This window comes from Anopheles darlingi, chromosome 3 (genome assembly GCF_943734745.1).
Source record: "Anopheles darlingi chromosome 3, idAnoDarlMG_H_01, whole genome shotgun sequence".
Classification (NCBI taxonomy): Eukaryota; Metazoa; Arthropoda; class Insecta; order Diptera; family Culicidae; genus Anopheles; species Anopheles darlingi.
This window is the reverse complement of record NC_064875.1, coordinates 57,908,772-57,926,237: the sequence shown is the minus strand read 5'-3', so window position 1 is coordinate 57,926,237 and position 17,466 is coordinate 57,908,772. Positions and strand designations below refer to the sequence as shown.

Here is a 17,466-nt window from a genome sequence, read left to right as displayed (position 1 = left end):
ATTTACCGGTCCCGGACTGTATGGACGGATGGAAAGAAAGGGTGGTAGGGAGAAAGATACCGACCACGTTGATGGTGGTCCACGTGCCATCGCCACAAAAACCAGCGTCCATAATATTGTGGAACGGGCCAGTGAGTGAGTGCTATCCATCCATCCACCCATCCAACCCTCCATTGGCCCTCCATGCTAGCCATCTGGTGGTTTGTGGTGTCATCAACTGATGCTGATGATGGTGCCTGATGTGTGTGATGAATGATACAAGGGACCGCAGGTTTATTGGGCTTGGAAAATTATATCCATTAGATAATGGCGAATCGAGGTGCTGCCCATCTTCTATGGCTTCTTATCCTGCTCACATTACATATACACCTTGCTTCTAAGGATACAATGGGGTGCGCACACATGCCAATCCAGCTCTTTGTTCCACCTATAATTACTAACTTCAATTGTGAAACCTCAATCGTGAGCTTTCGAATCTTGGGTTCGATTAGCGATTAGAAATTGCGCTGGTTAACAATGGACAAATAGCGAACGGTGCTGATCACGTCCCGATGCCAAGAACCTGCACACAAATCCCCACAACATACGTGGAGCCACCAGGAGAAGATTTAATTACGGGATAGCTCCATCACGGTACTCTTCTCGGCTTGATATGTGTTGGAAAGCCTGGCCACAAGGTGCGAATCGTTCGGTCGTGCCAGTAAACGCCCTTTGCGTTCGCTGGTTCATGAGGAGAATGCTTGCTAATTAATCGATGTGTTGGCCCGTTGTTAGACTCTAGAATCTGTCCGTTGACGTTGATCAACCCTCATCGAGCACGTACGTGCTAATTAAGTGCCGAAAAACGCTGCTTCCTTATGCCCACAGATTCAACAGATGTCTCGACAGACACGGCCGATCATTCCTTAGCGCGAGCTACGACGAAACTTCTAGTCGATTCACTCCCGGATTCTGCGCCATCTTGATTCACGAGGAGCGGAAATTATGAATCACTGCTCAGCCGGAAATTGACATTCGAGTTTTGCGGTTGAGGCCCCGAAAACGGAGAGCTTAAACCGGCACCGAACGTAATCGAATCCGAAATGGCTTCAGTCCTCCGGAGCCAGTGGTGTTCGGGAGTGACTCAACGGGACATACAAATGTCTTCGTTCCATCTAACCGCCACCGTCAACCATTGCGTTGCAGTCGCGGCACACACCGCAATTGCATCACCTGCTGGCACCGGTATCGATCAAATGACGAGGCCTGTGGGAAGTATCCAAATCGAAATTGCGTTGAAAATATTGCGCGAAACGTTATCTTCCACTCTGGTTTACGATAACAGTGGTCTAGACCGAGCCACCACGAAACTGACTGGAGTGCGATGGCGCAACAACGGCCTGCTGTCGGAATGATGCTGCAAATATTTTATGCCAAAATCTAGCCAATCAATCTGGAACAACAAGACTCGTGCCGGGCTGTGTGTCCGTCGGTCGATGATAATGCGCTAAATCATCCGCTCTGCTGCTGTTGCTGCTGCTGCTGCTGCTCATCATTCGATGAATTGTTGAATTCTTCTTCTTCTTCTGCTACCACACTGAGCACTGCGCGAGCGACCGACGTCTGGCGTGTTCACGGTACACCGGGGGCTTTTCAGGTTAAAATGGCGTAAAGGTGTTAAGTGAAAAGAAAGATTAACAAACTCCTTTTTGAATTAATATCCCATTTGTTCAGCTTCGCGCCATGAATGGGAGTCCGGATGTATGTCGGACGGTCGAATGGCAAATATGTTAATACGACCACCGTTGCCTGTGCCAAAGGCACAAGAACATCTTGTGCTGAAGGCAAGGATCGCAAAATGATTCAATTGCGCGACGGAAGACCATCAAAAAGCAATAGGAAAAGGGCATCGGGCATGGCAAAAGCTGAAACAGTGAAACCGTGTGTGTAAGATGGGGCCACGAAAATTGCGCCCCAAGATTGTAGTGCGCTGGAGGGATTCCACCGGGCAGTTATTTCTTAATTTTCTACGAGGTCCACCCTGCCACGGGGGGGAGGCCAATGCACCGTTAGTATGTACGGAGTGTTTTGCGGCTGGACAACTCGAACGTATGTATAGCCGGTACACGTTGGAGTATGAGGCATTTTCCTTCGCTTTGTTCTCGTTCCGGTAGGATGGGTTCTTGGCCTTCCCCCCTCGACTGCGGCTTGACCTCGCATACCCACGCATGGGTAGGAAAGAATTCTTTCTCCAATTTCCAAGGTAATAATCTCCCCCCCTGGTCGATGCTTTTTTCAGCTCGGCCTTGTTGCTTGCGTTGATTTTGTATCGTTTTGCTCGGCCAGGAGACCACAACGGAGAGAACATTTTCTGTGGCCACGTTAACAATGAGGCTTCCTCTCACACCGTTTAGCAGTATGTCGGATTGGGAGATATGCTATGCAACGCCTGCGATTTTATGGAAGTACACCACCCCTCGGTCCGTCGTGCGTTGAGTGGTTAATGGTTTCCGTTCCAGTTTGCATTAGCATAGGCACGAGGTGTTCCGAGGTGTTTTTTGCCACAGTAAAGTTATGTCCTAAGAATACGCCGTGTGGCCGCCACCGTCCAAATGATCGTACGTGAATCGATCGAACCCCCAGTTCGAATCACTGCAATTGATCACCTGGTCTTAACGAATGCCGCCCAACTTGCGGCAAAAATGTAAGATCAGCAAAAACTAACTAAATAAATAAACATTGCGATCGTGATCGGCAGAAGCGAGGTCGCGGGGGTGCGATCGCATCGAAAAAACATCACTCCTCTTTCCTCTCTACTTCCCTACCGGTTGAATGGCGGCGCTTATGCTTTCATGCTTGGATGGTCGCGAAGCAAAACATCGTGCACCGGAGTTGGTGATGACTAACTGGCCGTGCCGTTTCAAAGTAATCTACCGAACCACGAATGGCCTTTGCGCGTTCGAGGAAGGCGTCAGCAGATGTGCCGAATGATGAAATAAGGGGAGCTACTCACGATCTTTGAATGATCGAAAGTGAAAACTCAAAATCGATAGTCACCATCAGGTGGGACAACAGCAGCATGAGCAGCAGCGCCCAAAAAGAACAGCGTTGCATGCCAATCTCCCGTTCTCATTACCTGGTCAGTCCGGTGCTCAGTGGTGCGTGAAAATGGCCCTGACCATCATAGCCGGCCGGAGGCGCTTCGATTGATCTATTTCAGGCCTCGCAACAACTATAACAACAACCACAATATGTTCCGTTTCCCTCGACCAATCGATGCCGCGTTGTTTTCATGTTTTGCTCTCTGTACGCTCCGATGCTCTTCGTTGGACATTGTTTCATGATTTTTTCCCTCATTTTCTTTCCAGATTTTCCTCGTTCGATTGGAGTCGCGTGTCGTGAATGAAAAGACCACCGGAACAATGTAAACGCAACGCAAAGGAAAGTGAGTGAAGTCAGCAGAATCCAAGCACAGAATCAAGCAGAGAATTGAGACTAGTGTCCAGTATTGGTAGTGGCACGATGGCACGGCTATGCTGAGACAGCAGAGCGAGCGTGCGTTCTATCGCGAGTGATAAAAGTGATAAGAGCGCGCTACATTGCCGGTATTAGCTTCAGGAGCAGAAGCGGCTGTCAACAGCAGAGTATCAACCATCCTCCACCAACACCACCTGCAGATAGCAGGCAGACCGCAGAAGCCGTCGCCATAAAACGGGACACCGCTTGGTGGCCACTTCTTTCGCGAGGTAAGTGCCGAGAGGTGCGAGTTAAGCAGTTTCTTCGATAGGAAATGAGGTTTATGGGTCATATAGGTTATGGTTACGATCCGCGAGACATCGTCTGAGGAGATGTCTTACTCGCGGTGCATGCTGTGTAGTTTTCGCTGGAGAAATCATCTAGTATCACGAGAGAGTTCTGTACTAATCTAATCTAGGCAAAGTCGAGAGGTGTGTTTTGCGTGTACAGTTGAGTCTATTATTTAGGTTTTTCAATACACTATCTTCCTCACTGTGTGGCCGACAATCTCGATGCTCGGTGCAATAGAACTCTCCGGAATAATTCCGGCTCGAATAGAACAACAAACCGCTGCACTACAAACAATTACTGGAAATCCCTGCAAAATGAAACCTATCCTAAGTTGACATATTGTTATGTTCCCCTTCGCCCTCTCTACTTCTGCCCGGGTGGTCAGGACTTGTTGGTCGATCTGTACTGGAAATCGATACCCCGTGGATAGATAGAATTACTAGCAAAACCACTGCCACCGCGCCTCGGTCAATTGAGTTGGAGCCAACCTTTTTGGCCAGTAAACTCTCAGTAGTGCCTGTTGCAACGAAAGAGAGAGAGAGAGAGAGAGAGTGAGGTGTGGCGCCTCGGCCTTTACGGGGCAATAGGCGAAAAAGATTTATGTCCTCGAGGAGCTCATTCGCGCGTGGCAGCTTACGAAAGTGGAACAGGTTCTTGGTCATGCCATAAGGTCACCAACTTCGTGAGGCTTCTGGGGTTTGGAATGTGGTGTTGTGTGTTTCAGAGAAATTGCTCAATATTCCGTCCGGGTGGCTTGCTACGAGTGTTCCGGGAACTAGAACATGGTTATAGCGAAAACGATTTACTAGCTTCACAGCGTTGCTTTGACATCCGATAGGTAGTTACAGGGTAGACGGTAAGTCACTGCGAGGTCCTTTGTATGGGATTGATGGTTCTCAGTTTGCAACACGCTTCTGGAATGCTCTTGTAGAATTAGGATTCTTCGTCATAGAAGTTGGAATTGTAGATGAACTTATCGCACGCCTCATTCGGTGCAACCTCCGTCGTTACCACGAACCCATCGCCGTCGACGCAGAACAGCTTCCCGTTTTGATCCTGCGAGTACTCGTAGTTCCCATTGCCACCGCAGGCCAGCGTAAACGGTATGCTCTCCTCGCGGAAGATGACCGTATCACGAGCACAATCTGTCGAAAGGGAGCAAGCTTTGTTAAAGTTTGATTCGATTCGTGGCTTCCACTTCATTCCACTCCCGGCGGTCACGTACAGCAATTTACTCCTGACATCATGCTGGAGCGCACCTGGAACGAACCGATCTTCTTGCCATCGCGCCAGGTACAGAAGACTCTGTGGAATCGTACGGAAGACAAGGCACAAATGAATGAGCATTCGAGAGGCAGAACATCCGGTGCACTTACACTCCATTCTCCACCATGTAACGACCGTAGGCGCCATCGTAATCGCAGCGTATCTCGTTGAACGTCACCCCGATCGTACCGCGCGTGTAGAACTTCTTGAGGATCATCTTCTGGGCATAGGCGGCACTCTCGCACTGTCGCAAATACGTTTCACCGTGAAGCGTGCTGTTATCTGTATGGACCACACCAGACTTTAAGATAAACGAACACCATTACCATCCCCCGGAGTCTCGTGAATCGATTGACCTACAGCATGGTAGCAGCGTCCAGAGGCTTTCATGTACAACCATGGTCCCTAGCTGTACGCTTCCGGTGAATTCGTCCGCACACCAGCACAGCCCGGAATCACATTGCAACTCCTCGTAGTTGCCGTTTTGCGTGCAGTGTAGGGTCACATCGAACCGACCATCCCTTTCGAGCGTATCGCGTCTTCGGCTGCAAGCTGCCAAAGAGCTGAGTGAGCGGCCATCATTCATGGCGCCAGTCGCGCCAACTTACCACAAGTCATTCGTTCGGTGTTCCGGTACCAATCCCAACCGAAGATACGCTTTCCATCGTCACTGTAGCAGAAGCAGCGTCCCGATAGACGATCACCACGACACTGTTTGGCTGCGTAGGTACCATCCAGATTACACTTCGGTACCCAACCGACTAGATCCTTATCGAGGTGCAGCGTGTGCAGACAGGTAGCTGTAAGAGATCACGTTCACGAAGATCATCTGATGTCGTACAATCAGACCCGCTTTCCGATACCTACAACGATCGTAGATACACTTCCGGCCGCCACATTTCAATCCAGGGGCACAGCGACGTTCGGGAATGTTATCGTTACACACGGCCATGTACACGCGGCCTCCGCGACACCCGGGACAGCAACCGTTCAATGAGCCGCCCGATATAAGGAACTGACCCTTGGGACAATCCTCCTGACGCAAAGTCGACACACAACCGTACGCATCGCACGATGGTGGATCGATTGCACTCTGGGTGGGCAGGAACACCGTCGTTGCTAATAGAAAAACACCGGCCAGTAGAGCCGTGTCCATGGTTTGTTGTCTGGCACGAAACTGACAACTGGCTCCACTGAACGCATCGGTCCATCATAACCGTAAACTGAAATTAGAAATGGATTTTTCATGTCACACAAGCACAGACAGAATGTTTCTTTCTTCATGCTCTGATAAGAAACCCGGAATGGGCCCACCACCGGGAGCAGCAAATTCACGAGGAAGAATTGGAGAGCTAGATTCAATTTCGGTTCGATTCTCGTAGTGCGCCACGTTCTGTGCGGTCGGTTTATTTGTCGTTTAAACAATCGCACCAAAGATAAACTCGTTACAGTTCTGCTCGCTAGTGACATTCTGAGCTACGATAAAACCATCGGGATCGACGCAGAATAGATCACCGTTACGGGACTGTAAGGGCACGTAGTTCCCGTTCGATTCACAGGCCAGCTCCATCGTTCGCCCCACCATCGCAAAGTATCTCTCGTCGCGTGCGCAATCTGTGAGGAAGAGGAGGAGTGGAAGAGCTTGTTCAAATATCAATTGTGCGTAAAGCCCCGCGTGTTCCGATCGGATTTCCCGCAAAATGAAAGTGATCTAAACGGATCTCCGATTGTGCTCGAAAAAAACGAGCTGTTTGAATTTAAGTAGCCGTTGCATAACTCTAGGCGATATCGCTCGTAAACAGCTCGAAATCATTTTTCGAAGGAAGCGTTGCTTTTTCTATTTTTATGATGGTTTTTATGAAAAATCTTCTAATTACATCGTTTTTAAAATACTAGGCGTTACTTACTGCAATTCATTGCGGCGAGCGTCCGAAGGGACGTTTTGTACGGCGTTAGTTTAGAGCCATCGACCCACGTACAAGAAGCCCTAGACGTACGGGAGGAGAGACCAAGGATAACCGATATTAGCCGGAAGTGAATCGGAAATTGGTCACAGCATTCTTCCGACGCTCTACCCACTCTTGCCCCTCGATGAGATAGCGTCCGTGGCTGCCATCGTAATCGCACAGTGTGTTAGTGAACGTGACACCCGTGTGGCCGCGAATGATGAATTGCCTGCGTTGAAGCACCTGCGAAAAGGCCACACTTTCGCAACGTCGTAGATACTGCACACCGTACAACGTGTCGTTATCTATCGCGAGTGAGGAAGGGAGTGAGATAGAGATCATCCACATTAGCCTGTCTAGACTCACAGCATGGTAACAAGGTCCAGTAGGACTGAGGAACGGCTCGTGTTCCTGGCTGCTGGATACCGGACCGTGGGTTTACGCACCAACACAACCCTCCGTCACACTGCAATTCCTCGTAGTTCCCGTTTGGCGTGCAGTGCAGCGTAACATCGAACCTACCTTCCGCTTCCAGATCCGCCCGTCTACGGCTGCAAGCTGGTAATGCATTCGGGTAATGGAACTGTAGCTGATAAAGAACACAGAGTATGAGGTCCTCATCGACCGTCTGGCCCTACTCACCGCAGGTCATATTGTCGGCCCGATTGCGCCATTCCCAGCCAAATATACGTTCACCACGGGCCGAGTAGCAGAAGCAGCGGCCATTCAGTCGATCTCCCCGACATTGGCGTGCCGCGTACCGGCCTTTGTTATCACATTGCGGAACCCAGGCCACGGTATCGTTCCGAACGTGAAGCGTCGATAAACAGTCCCCTGGAACAATCGGCAATCGGTCAAAAGCGAATAGAGAACGAACGCGCTTTTCTTTCTTTTTTCGGCTGGAACATTCTGTACTTATCAGAACGTCAGACTGTGACGGCCATCTTCGTCGTCGTTGTCGTGTAGCGTTTAACTTACCGACATTCAAACGGCAGATACCGCCGAGACCACAGACCAGCCCAGGGGCACACGGCAGCTCTGATTCCGCAGTACAAGGAGCGCCCACCGCTAGTCCACGGACGCATCCTGGACAGCAACCACCAAGCGAGCCGCTGGGGGACCAAAACTCATCCGAAGCCGGACAGGAAGTGGATTGGGGAGTCGCAGGCGATACACATCCGAGTGAGCTGTTGCAGTTGGGTGTGACTTTGACACCTTTTACATGGCTCACTACGATCACTAGCAGTAGTGCTACAAGAGCGGACATGTTGTAACTGCCAGGAGTGGTGTGCAATGGGTGGACTTTCGATGCAGTTCTTCAATCGCAGATTCACACAGCATTGAGTGATTACAAGTGCAATGATAAGTGAACAGGTCGATAGTATCAACGAGTCATATCGCTTTCAAGTGTCTTCTGCTCTGGTTGTATATGATTACTAGATAGTTCCGTTTATCATCATAACTAAGGATTACTCATAGCATACTACGGAACAGCTCTAGAATAGTTAGCGGGGCAACTGTGATTAGAAAGTCTAGCAATCTCTGATAACAGTGGTACTGCGGGTTTGTTGTTGTATAGTTAATTGCAAATTTGTTGTTAAACGATCGAAATTACTGGTCCTGGCCGACAACTATAACATGGATTGTTTACTGTTTCCACTTGCTGTAAGTATTGAACAAGGTGTAATAACAGATAAGTCGGAAGCATATCTTGTCACCCAACAAATCTAGTAATCCCCGTCAGAGTGTGTTTTGCGTGTTTACGTTCCCATTTATCAAACGCGGAAACCGAACACTTCCACCAACTGACTGACCGGTCTTATCTAATATACATTCCAGTGGAGATATCGCGAGGAATTCAATTCTTTTCACGGGCCGCGGCACCTGCTACTGTAACCAGTCGTAGGTGGTCGATCGTTGTGGGGTGCGGAACCAGCAGGAGTATACGTTGGACAAGTTTATGACATCACTCGTCCCACACACACACACGCCTATGTCGACATACGACACGACGTTTGGATTCCCGTGGAACAACGTTCGCGGGTCAAAAAAGTTTCACATTTATCACCTTATCAGAAGACGACGGTAGTTCCATGTGGAATGGGGAGGGAGAGGAATGGCTACTTAGAAAAGGGTGTTTTTTATTGCATTTTCCAGTTGAGACTCTCGCGGTCGTTTAATTGATGTCCGCGATAGAGCTCCGTACTTTGGAAATGATTTTCCGGCTTTTTGATGCAACGTATTCCCATATGCAGATAAGCCGTATGACGATCGAGGAAGGTTGTGTTTAGCTGAGTAATATGCGGGCGGTCTTGAAAAAAAAACGAAGAAAACGAAAAGCCGCAACACAAGCCGCGCCGCACCTCGTTGACGGTGTGTTCGTGTGAAGTCCCCCGATAGTGGCGTGTAGCAGCGCGTGGTCTGGGTGGTGTGCGATTTCACTATCTCCGTTCCGCTCATCCGGGCCGGGAATCTTTTGAGGCGCAATACTGGACAGTGGCGAGATGATAGAGAGAAGACGAGAGGTATTCTGCCGTAGGTAGTCATCGGGTACGGTCAGTCTCCGCTTGCCACTTGTCATTTCTTGCTAGTCACGGTTCAGGCTACAAGATTTAGTCGAAGGAGGTGATAAACAATTGTAGTAGCCGTTGCCGCTGTTGTTCCTTTGTGAGAAGTAGTTTCTGTGTGTCGTTTGTGAGTGTAAAATAGGCCGCGGCTTCAATTGAGTTTTAAAATGGTTAGTTTTTCACTGTTCTGGTTCGAATTTGGTTTCGTGTCTCCATTAGCCTCCATTTCATGGTGTCGTGCATCTTGCTAACCGTCCTTTCTCTTGTTTTTTGCGTCTTCTTCCAGGATCAGCATCAGCATACCGTCCGACGGGATGGAGAAATCGGCCTCAGCCCATGCTCAGGCGGCATCGGGTGCCGCCGGACCTAAGGTGTCGCAGATAGCGAACCTGTTCCAGCGCAAACCGGTCGAGCACACGGGAGCACCGGAAGCGCAACCGAACCGAACGGCCGGCGCCGGTGGAGACGCGCTACCAGGTGGAGGACCGGCAGCACACCACTCACCGACCGCTACGGTCGTGCGAACGGAATCGCACGCGGCCCGCTTCAACAACGCCCGCGCGCTGTTCGAAAAGTTGGGCGAGGGTCGCGTCAACCGGCCACCACCGTTCAGTATTAAGATGTCACATTCCAGCAGCAAGGAGGACAATCTGTCCGATATCGGCTCCGGTCCGGACCGATCGCCTTCACCAAAGAGAAAGCAACAGCACCAGCAAGGTCAAGCCATGCCGGCTATTAGTAACGGGATCGGGAAGCTCGATTCGAACCGCATCTTGAACCAATCTCGTCTCAAGTCGGAAAAGCCCGAAAAGCCCGAAAAGCCAGAGCGCAAGTTCAATTCGCGCGAGCTGATCGAGAAGCAGAAGAACTGGACATCGCACTTCTCCAAGACGCGCTCGAGCAAGGGTGCCGGTGGGGGTGATTTCACCCGCTGTGACATTATCCGGACAGTGCCAGGCACGGGTATCATCGGTGGTAACAATGCGGCTCAATCCGCGGCCTCGCATCCACCGGCCACGAACGGAACGTACGGAGGGGCCACCGTAGCAGCCATACCGAACGGAAGCTCCAAGGAGAGTAGCCCGTATGGGGGACCGAACGGTCACCCTCCATTGCCCCCGTCCACAACGACGACAACGGTCATTGGTGGGCATCATCGGTTACCGTCCCCGAGTGAACCACCGCCAAGTCCACCGAAAAGACAAACGCCACCACCGCCACCCCCAGAGAAGGGACCGCGGGCCCTACCGACGGCCAACCTGCGCCAGAGTTCATTCCCCAGCCCAACCAAGACACCGCCAGCGGTTCCACCGCACGCCATCGATCCCAGTTCGCTCAGTCCGACTAAGATCAGCCCGGAGAAGCTGAAACCACCGGTAAGACAGGCAGAACCACCACCACCGGCCGTTAGTGGCGGGCCACCGGTGGCCCCGGTGCGAAGCAGCACCACCATGCTAACCACCATCCAGCATAACCACCATCACCCGGTCGCTGCGGAACAGGCCCAGCCACCGGAGAAGCTGGCACGCAAGAAATCCCTCGAGGGTAGTCTGGACGAACGGAGCACGGTGGCACCTCCCCCCTTAAAGTATCCCGAACTGGGCGCTCTGGCTCGGCGTCAATCATCGGAAAGGGATACCGGTTCCGGTGGGCTAACGTCACCGGCCCATGCCATCAGCTCATCGCCCAGCCCGGGTGCTAGTGCTTCATCCGGACCTTCCTCACCGATACACACCGAGGACGAGAAACAGGAGAACGAATCGACGGAGAAGTTGGTCCGTAATGTCGGCAGCATCGACGAGGACGTACCACCGGTGCCGGTAGTAGCGGTGGCCGATTCCAAGCCGGTAGAGGAACTAAACGGTAAGTTGATGCGATGGGCTTACGGAGGTCCAGGGTAATGAAGTTGTTCGGAGCTCCGCGTATAGCGTGTTAAGGAAGTTTCTGTCGGCGTTGATGGTTACTAATTAATCCAATTAGCGAGCAAAGTTTACCTTATACCCTATTTGGCTTTGCAACTGATTTGTAATTGATTGCTAGTGGAGTTCGGAACTTCGATTCCGTGCTTCCTGTGCCCTCAGTGCATCGCGGCTCGCGTGTTCAGGATATCTGACGTCGTATTCAGTTTTGAGTTGTTGGCTTTAATCCTCACGAATGGAGTCTACGGCGGGCTAGCTGGAGGGGCCGGTCTTCTAAAAGTGTTGCAGCCGAAAGTGGCATCTTTTACCAGACTGAAAGGGAAGCTAGTGACTTCCGGTTATACAGGCTACAGCTCATGGCGCAACTCGACATGAAGGGGTTATTTCGTAAGCCGTCTCAAGCTGCTCATTTCTCCAGGACTAGTCCTATGGCGATGGCCTCTCTCGCTATCTCTCTCTCTCCCTTGATCTTACTTCAACAGGCTCGAGAGGACATTGTTTGGAGAGCGAGACGTGCTTGCGCACGTGCTACAACATAATGAAAATCTTGGTATTCCAACCCCTTTTTCCGGGTTTTGGAACATGGTCTTCCCCGGCAAGCGGTGGCCCGGTGCAATGCAATAATAGGTAATAAGCGTGACACACGACGGTGGCTTGCAGCGAAAACATTTTCATCAAAGCAGAAGGTACAGAAGGAAGTCTCTTCAGAGTGCGAGGAAACCGAGTGTTTGTCGCTAGAGCGTCTTCAACGGCGTTCCGCACCCTAATGAGAGCTCGCATTCACGGTGAGATCGTGATTCCGGCTTCTGTTTGCTCTGCACTTTCTGGTAGGTTTTGGAACGGAGGGTAACTCCCTTGCGTGCGTGTGTACTTGCACTGCTGCTCGCATAGTGATGAATATATAACACTTGAGCTAAACTTTTAGCATGAAATGAAAGCGCTTTGTGTGTGTCCCAAACTAGGCATCAGATATTCCGTTGACTAATATTGACTCTTACTCTCTAAGTCCACGTTGCTGGGCGCTCAGCCGGTATGCCCCCCAATCTTGCGACCTGTTCTCTGGTCGAGTTCATGCGAGGAATTTGTAATAACACTGCGGTTGTTATTATTCGGTTCGGTTATCCCGATTCCCGACTGGCTCTTACTACTAGCACTTTCTTTCTCTTTCTCTCTCTCACTCTGTCTGTCTGTCTGTCTGCCGTGGTTTTGCGATTGGAGAGATTGGCCTATTTTCGTTGCGTGGAATGATGCCCACATTATGCGGCGAGTACGGACCGACCGACGAGCGAACCAACGAAGGCATTGCGTCACATCACCAGCATCATCATTTGCATTACCAGCGGTTGGTCGGTACACATGCATTCCGGTGTGGCGAAGCGTTTTCGGTGGTCACTGAACCTTAAGAACATGCGAGATTTACTCTCGTTAACGAGACTCTGCGGCCTCGAAGGGGTAATGGATCGGTTTATATTGCTTCTCGGAATGGAATGTGGAGATTGAGAAGCGATTTTCAAGGGAAAGGAATGTAGTTGATGGAAATGAGGCGAAATGAGGTCACTTTGTTTCGAGTCTTCGATGCCGCTGCGTGGTAATGGAAATTCCAATAGCCCACAATTAGATCTGTTAGAACAATCGTGCAGCTCTGTTCCGAGGTTATGTGGACCGTTTATTTTACTCAAAGATTATGTTATAATACGAAATCTCCTGCAATCTTTTGTTAGTTGCATTATGCAATAAATAGTCCATTCAAGAGTCCCACAACAATCTGACCGGAAGCAAACTAGCCAAGCGAGAAGCAACCGAGAGACGAATGCCGACTTTGCATTTTCGTTGCAACCAAAAGTGCATCCAGCCGCGTCGCGAGCTGTGTTACATCGGGTGTCCCTATCCAGTGCTACAACAGCATTCGCGTTGGAGCGAGAAGAGGGCGTCGGGCTGCTATAAATAGAAAACACATGCCGTTGAATCTTAGATTATGGACGCTAAGCTAGCGGATATGTGTGCGCGTCTTAAGATGCATCTCAAAAACCCCCGCCAGAAATGTCTCGTATTTGCGTTGCATTGCCTTTCTGGAAAAGCCATCAGTCAGCCATCGGAAGTTTACGATCTTGCCCGTGGAGAAGCCGAGCAAACTGGATCGTTATGTAAAGGTCCATGGAACGGGCATGGTGAGGATGGGCTGTTTATGGCATCTTACGACTGTTAGACAGATTTATGTCGATCGGTAGCTGCCATCTCTCCACCAACTCCAGAGGAATCCTGTGTGGAATTGTCCTTAAAATTGATCATAAAATTTTGATCTAGCTACGGTCCATGAATGCCTCAGTTAGGCGTATTTGAATGATTGTTTTCAGGAGAACATTTAATGGCATTCTTACTGTTACATTCTTCAAACGCCTGTCGAATCGCTCGAGTGCGGTGGTCACATGCTCTTGCTTGAACGGATCTTCTAATGCTATCGGTCATAGCACTTGTTATTGATGGCGAGCCACTAGCCTAGACTACATTGAGGACTGCGCGCAGCATCGGTGAAGATGTAAAACATATTTTTCCCCCCACCAAACATCCCGTCGATGTTTCGGTGGCCCATGCTGCACCCTCAAGAGTAACATAAACACCGTTCTAAGTGATGGAACGGATGCCCGATTCGATTGGCGCTTTTTGTTCTTCTTTGCTGTCGCTCTCGACAACACAACAGTAAACCACATCCACTACAACAGCAGACACAATGTGCCCATTGAAACCCAACATACCGGGAACCAATCGCTGCTACACAAGAGAACAAGTGCGTGACTGCTAGACATTTTATAGAGGACTCTGCTGGAGGACTGCATGATCGATCGCATGTACATCGTGCTGCATATAAGGATGATTTATGCGTTTGCTGCTGCCCATGCTAATCCAGCATCATTTGCACACCAACGCAGCTTGTATAACGGCCATACCAATGTGTGCATGTCGAGACGGAGATTTGGGATTATAAATAAGGATCAACGTGATCCTCCCTCTCTTCTATGCGGGATGCGCGATAATGCACACATCGTAAGCATTCTCAAATCTGTTTATCGCAAACAACCATTAAGTGAGTTTGGAGGAGGAGCGGGTCTGGATCGGAGATCCCCGCGGCCATATTGAAACTCGAGACACAGACGACTCCACTTCGGGTGTCTCGGGGAGTCCAAAAATAGGTTACTTTCTTGTGCGCGCGCCCGCACGCCCGCCCGCCCGCCCGGTCTCGTGCTGCTGTTGCACTCGAGCGCGAACCCTGTATGGTCCAGTTGCAACAGGCAGCTCTCGCTCCAGTCGATGAGATTCACCATCATCGACGCTAGATGCTCTTCCCTTTCAATGGCACTGATCGCGAACAAACTGCTAAGAACAACCGCACGATGAGATTCTACTCGGGGAGACAGGAACGGTTCTCGCGCTGCTCGCAGTGGACGCCAACGTCGGGCACATGCTCTCGCTCTCATATGCTCTCTCGTTCTCCGGCAACTGGGTTGCCGGGGGATGATCATCCGCGACCGCGATCACGACGGAACGACAGTAGTCGCGACGTGAACCCGGAGAGTGCGCGGTGTATGGTGTTCGCATGTTTTCAGTGCTTGCGTGCGTGCGTGCGTGCGTTGTTTCCAATTCAATTGATCCTGTCACGATCGGTTAGAATGATTTGCTAATTGTGTGTTTGCGTTTGTCCGCTTGGTAGTGATGCTATAAGTTTGCCAGTTAAAGGTTAGCGTTGTGCTGCCTTCCATTCATTTTGCGGCAGAGGATCTCAAGTGAAAGTGATGATCACACGATGTGTTGTCGCCTAGCACACTGACGCCTTACTGGCACTGCACAGTGTAGCAGTAGTTCAACGAGAAAATCTTAAAATAATATTCATCCCGTGCAGTACGGTGCAGTGGCAGCGTGCATTGGCGATTCCTCGGTACCCCTCACTGGTGAACCGTGAAAGTGATCGTTCCTGGTGTGGTTGGTGGCGTTTCCTCCGTTGAGACCTCACACCATCATGAGGGTGATCATGACGCACCATTGAAGCAAAACAAAAAGCAAACGAACATAAGATAAAAATATGCTCGCCATCTTTTCCCCATCTCTAGGGTCTTGAGTGGGTGAGAGGGGGAGGGGTGGGGGGGGATAATCTATAATTGCCTAGCGCCGCCGGGCACCGCTCGTACTCGCCAGTGAAAGTGTTAAAGCAGAAAAAGAAAAAGAAGTAGAGGCGACCATGGGTGGTATGTCCGGCCGGCCGACTGGCCGGCCGCGAGTGATACAAAAACCTCATGTCTTAACGCCAAAAAACCGTTGCCTCAAGGTGGTGCAGCAAGAAGGATGGTGGTGTTGGAGGAACGGACGTGCCGGTTCGTGATCAACGGTCAGACGGTGACCTCCACTCGATCGGTGGCGGGGATTGGGGGTGGTGGTCTAGGTGGGTGGTCTGGGCAGGGCTGGGCTGGTCTGGGCGTGAAATAATTTTATGGCAGCGAAAGCAATAATTCTTGTGCGTTAGCCGAGGTGGCAATGATGACGCTACTGACTGACTGGTTGGCTGGTGGTGTGTCGGTCGGTGGCCACTAGCATGCCCAGTAGTGTTCTGGCTTGCTAAAGAAAAGTTTATCACCCAAGTGTATGTTGCAGCGACCGAGCGTGTGCTGTGTGAGTGTGGTTCCCTAGTGTTGCTTCTTTGTACAAAAGAGCATTCTAGGGCAACAGGGCAGAGTGCGTCAATGTGGGACGTCAACGAATCAAAGTTCATCTCTCTGTCGCTGTGTGTCTCGTATGTGTGTCTCGTAGCACAACAGCAGCCTTTAATTGGACGCTTGACTTGCAATGTGGCAATGTGGATCGGTGCGAGATATGCTGCTCAACTGCTCCTCATCGTCGTCGTCGTCGCCGTCGTCGGTAGAATTCATCAGAATTCCCGGCCTCCGGTGACCACCCGGACCTACTGCTGTAGATTTGCGATGATGATGATGAAGAAAATGATGCAAGCGAATTAGATGATTTTTTTGCTCAAGCGTGACGTGGTCCTCAATGGCCGTAATAGTACCGGCCGTGCTGCTGAATGCTAGTGGCCGCACATGTGGCACTGATAATACAGCCACGACACGAGAGAGAGAGAGAGAGCTCGGAAGCGGCGACGTCGAAAGCAAAAGTTGCAAAATGCGCGACCATTCCTGAGGCAGTATCCGCCGCCTGTCGCCAAGGCTTAGAACAACGCCCAAGCTCGTGTTGTTTCCGCTTTTAGTTCTGTTCCATGTAAACAAACAAAAAACCCGTTGCTGAGACCACGTTTTAACCTTTGGCTTGGTGTACTGTAGAGGCGCACCACCAATGTATGTTGTTAGTTTCATGCCGTGATGTCATGCACTGCGTTCTCGCTGCTGTGCACTGCCTGAAGGTCATCTCCATTTCACGGGGATTTGGGATTGTTTGGAATGCACATCACCGAATGCTCATTCCGCAACGAAAGAGCCGGGAAGGGGAGGATCGTCGATCGAGAGCTGATCGACAGGACAGACAGACAGGTTGTGCTGTCATCGCGCATCGAATTCTGTGTGTTTGTCAAAGGCAAATGTACATTGTGCGTCCACAATGAGCCAATGGCACACAATGGCCTCTGACCGTCAAACACACGTGCACGACACGACGACGATACTCACGACCCATTCACCGTGACACGCCACCACGCGGGAGCATTCAAGAGGGAGAGGCGGATAAGGGTAGTGTACATTCCACAACGATCAAACAAACAACAAACAGACTAAACAAGCGAAGCGAAAAAGGCCGTGGTTCAAAATTCGAGAAGAACGAACGCCTGCCTCTCGTTGATACTCGACAACATTGTCAGTCTGTTGACCACCATTGCGATCGGCGTTGAGTGAATGTGTCACTCGGCGTCGTCATGTTTGAAGTTTTCGCACATTTTCTGGGCAACGCAATGAACGATTTTGCTCAGTTTTCAACTGCCCGCTCCCC

The 17,466-nt window shown here is 50.6% G+C and overlaps 3 protein-coding genes across 12 annotated transcripts in view; 1 reads left to right on the top strand and 2 right to left on the bottom strand.

Moving 5' to 3' along the window:
• The window catches only part of LOC125957590 (neurabin-1), a 52,987-nt gene that overhangs the window by 21,148 nt on the left and 14,373 nt on the right, over positions 1–17,466 (top strand). For 3 of the 10 annotated variants that reach the window (XM_049690389.1, XM_049690390.1, XM_049690388.1), the window contains 2 exons: positions 3,348–3,725; positions 9,852–11,428. In XM_049690389.1, coding sequence (XP_049546346.1) covers positions 9,880–11,428 — 1,549 coding nt within the window. In that variant the 5' untranslated portion in view covers positions 3,348–3,725; positions 9,852–9,879. Of the gene's footprint in view, positions 1–3,347; positions 3,726–8,557; positions 8,664–9,524; positions 9,736–9,851; positions 11,429–15,040; positions 15,217–17,466 lie in introns of those variants that run through there. The other 7 variants (XM_049690393.1, XM_049690394.1, XM_049690387.1 and 4 more) reach the window with 5 other exon arrangements.
• LOC125955652 (uncharacterized) lies at positions 4,639–6,208 on the bottom strand. The gene is made up of 6 exons (XM_049686791.1): positions 5,920–6,208; positions 5,661–5,852; positions 5,413–5,604; positions 5,163–5,334; positions 5,012–5,091; positions 4,639–4,931 (listed from the first exon to the last, which is right to left on the bottom strand). The coding sequence occupies exons 1-6, from the start codon at positions 6,206–6,208 to the stop codon at positions 4,720–4,722; spliced, it is 1,137 nt and encodes a 378-aa protein (XP_049542748.1). The 3' UTR covers positions 4,639–4,719.
• LOC125957613 (saxiphilin-like) lies at positions 6,421–8,435 on the bottom strand. Its single transcript, XM_049690450.1, has 6 exons — positions 7,977–8,435; positions 7,641–7,832; positions 7,365–7,556; positions 7,132–7,303; positions 6,960–7,039; positions 6,421–6,666 (listed from the first exon to the last, which is right to left on the bottom strand). Exons 1-6 carry the CDS (start codon positions 8,263–8,265, stop codon positions 6,470–6,472), a joined length of 1,122 nt encoding a protein of 373 aa, XP_049546407.1. The 5' UTR covers positions 8,266–8,435; the 3' UTR covers positions 6,421–6,469.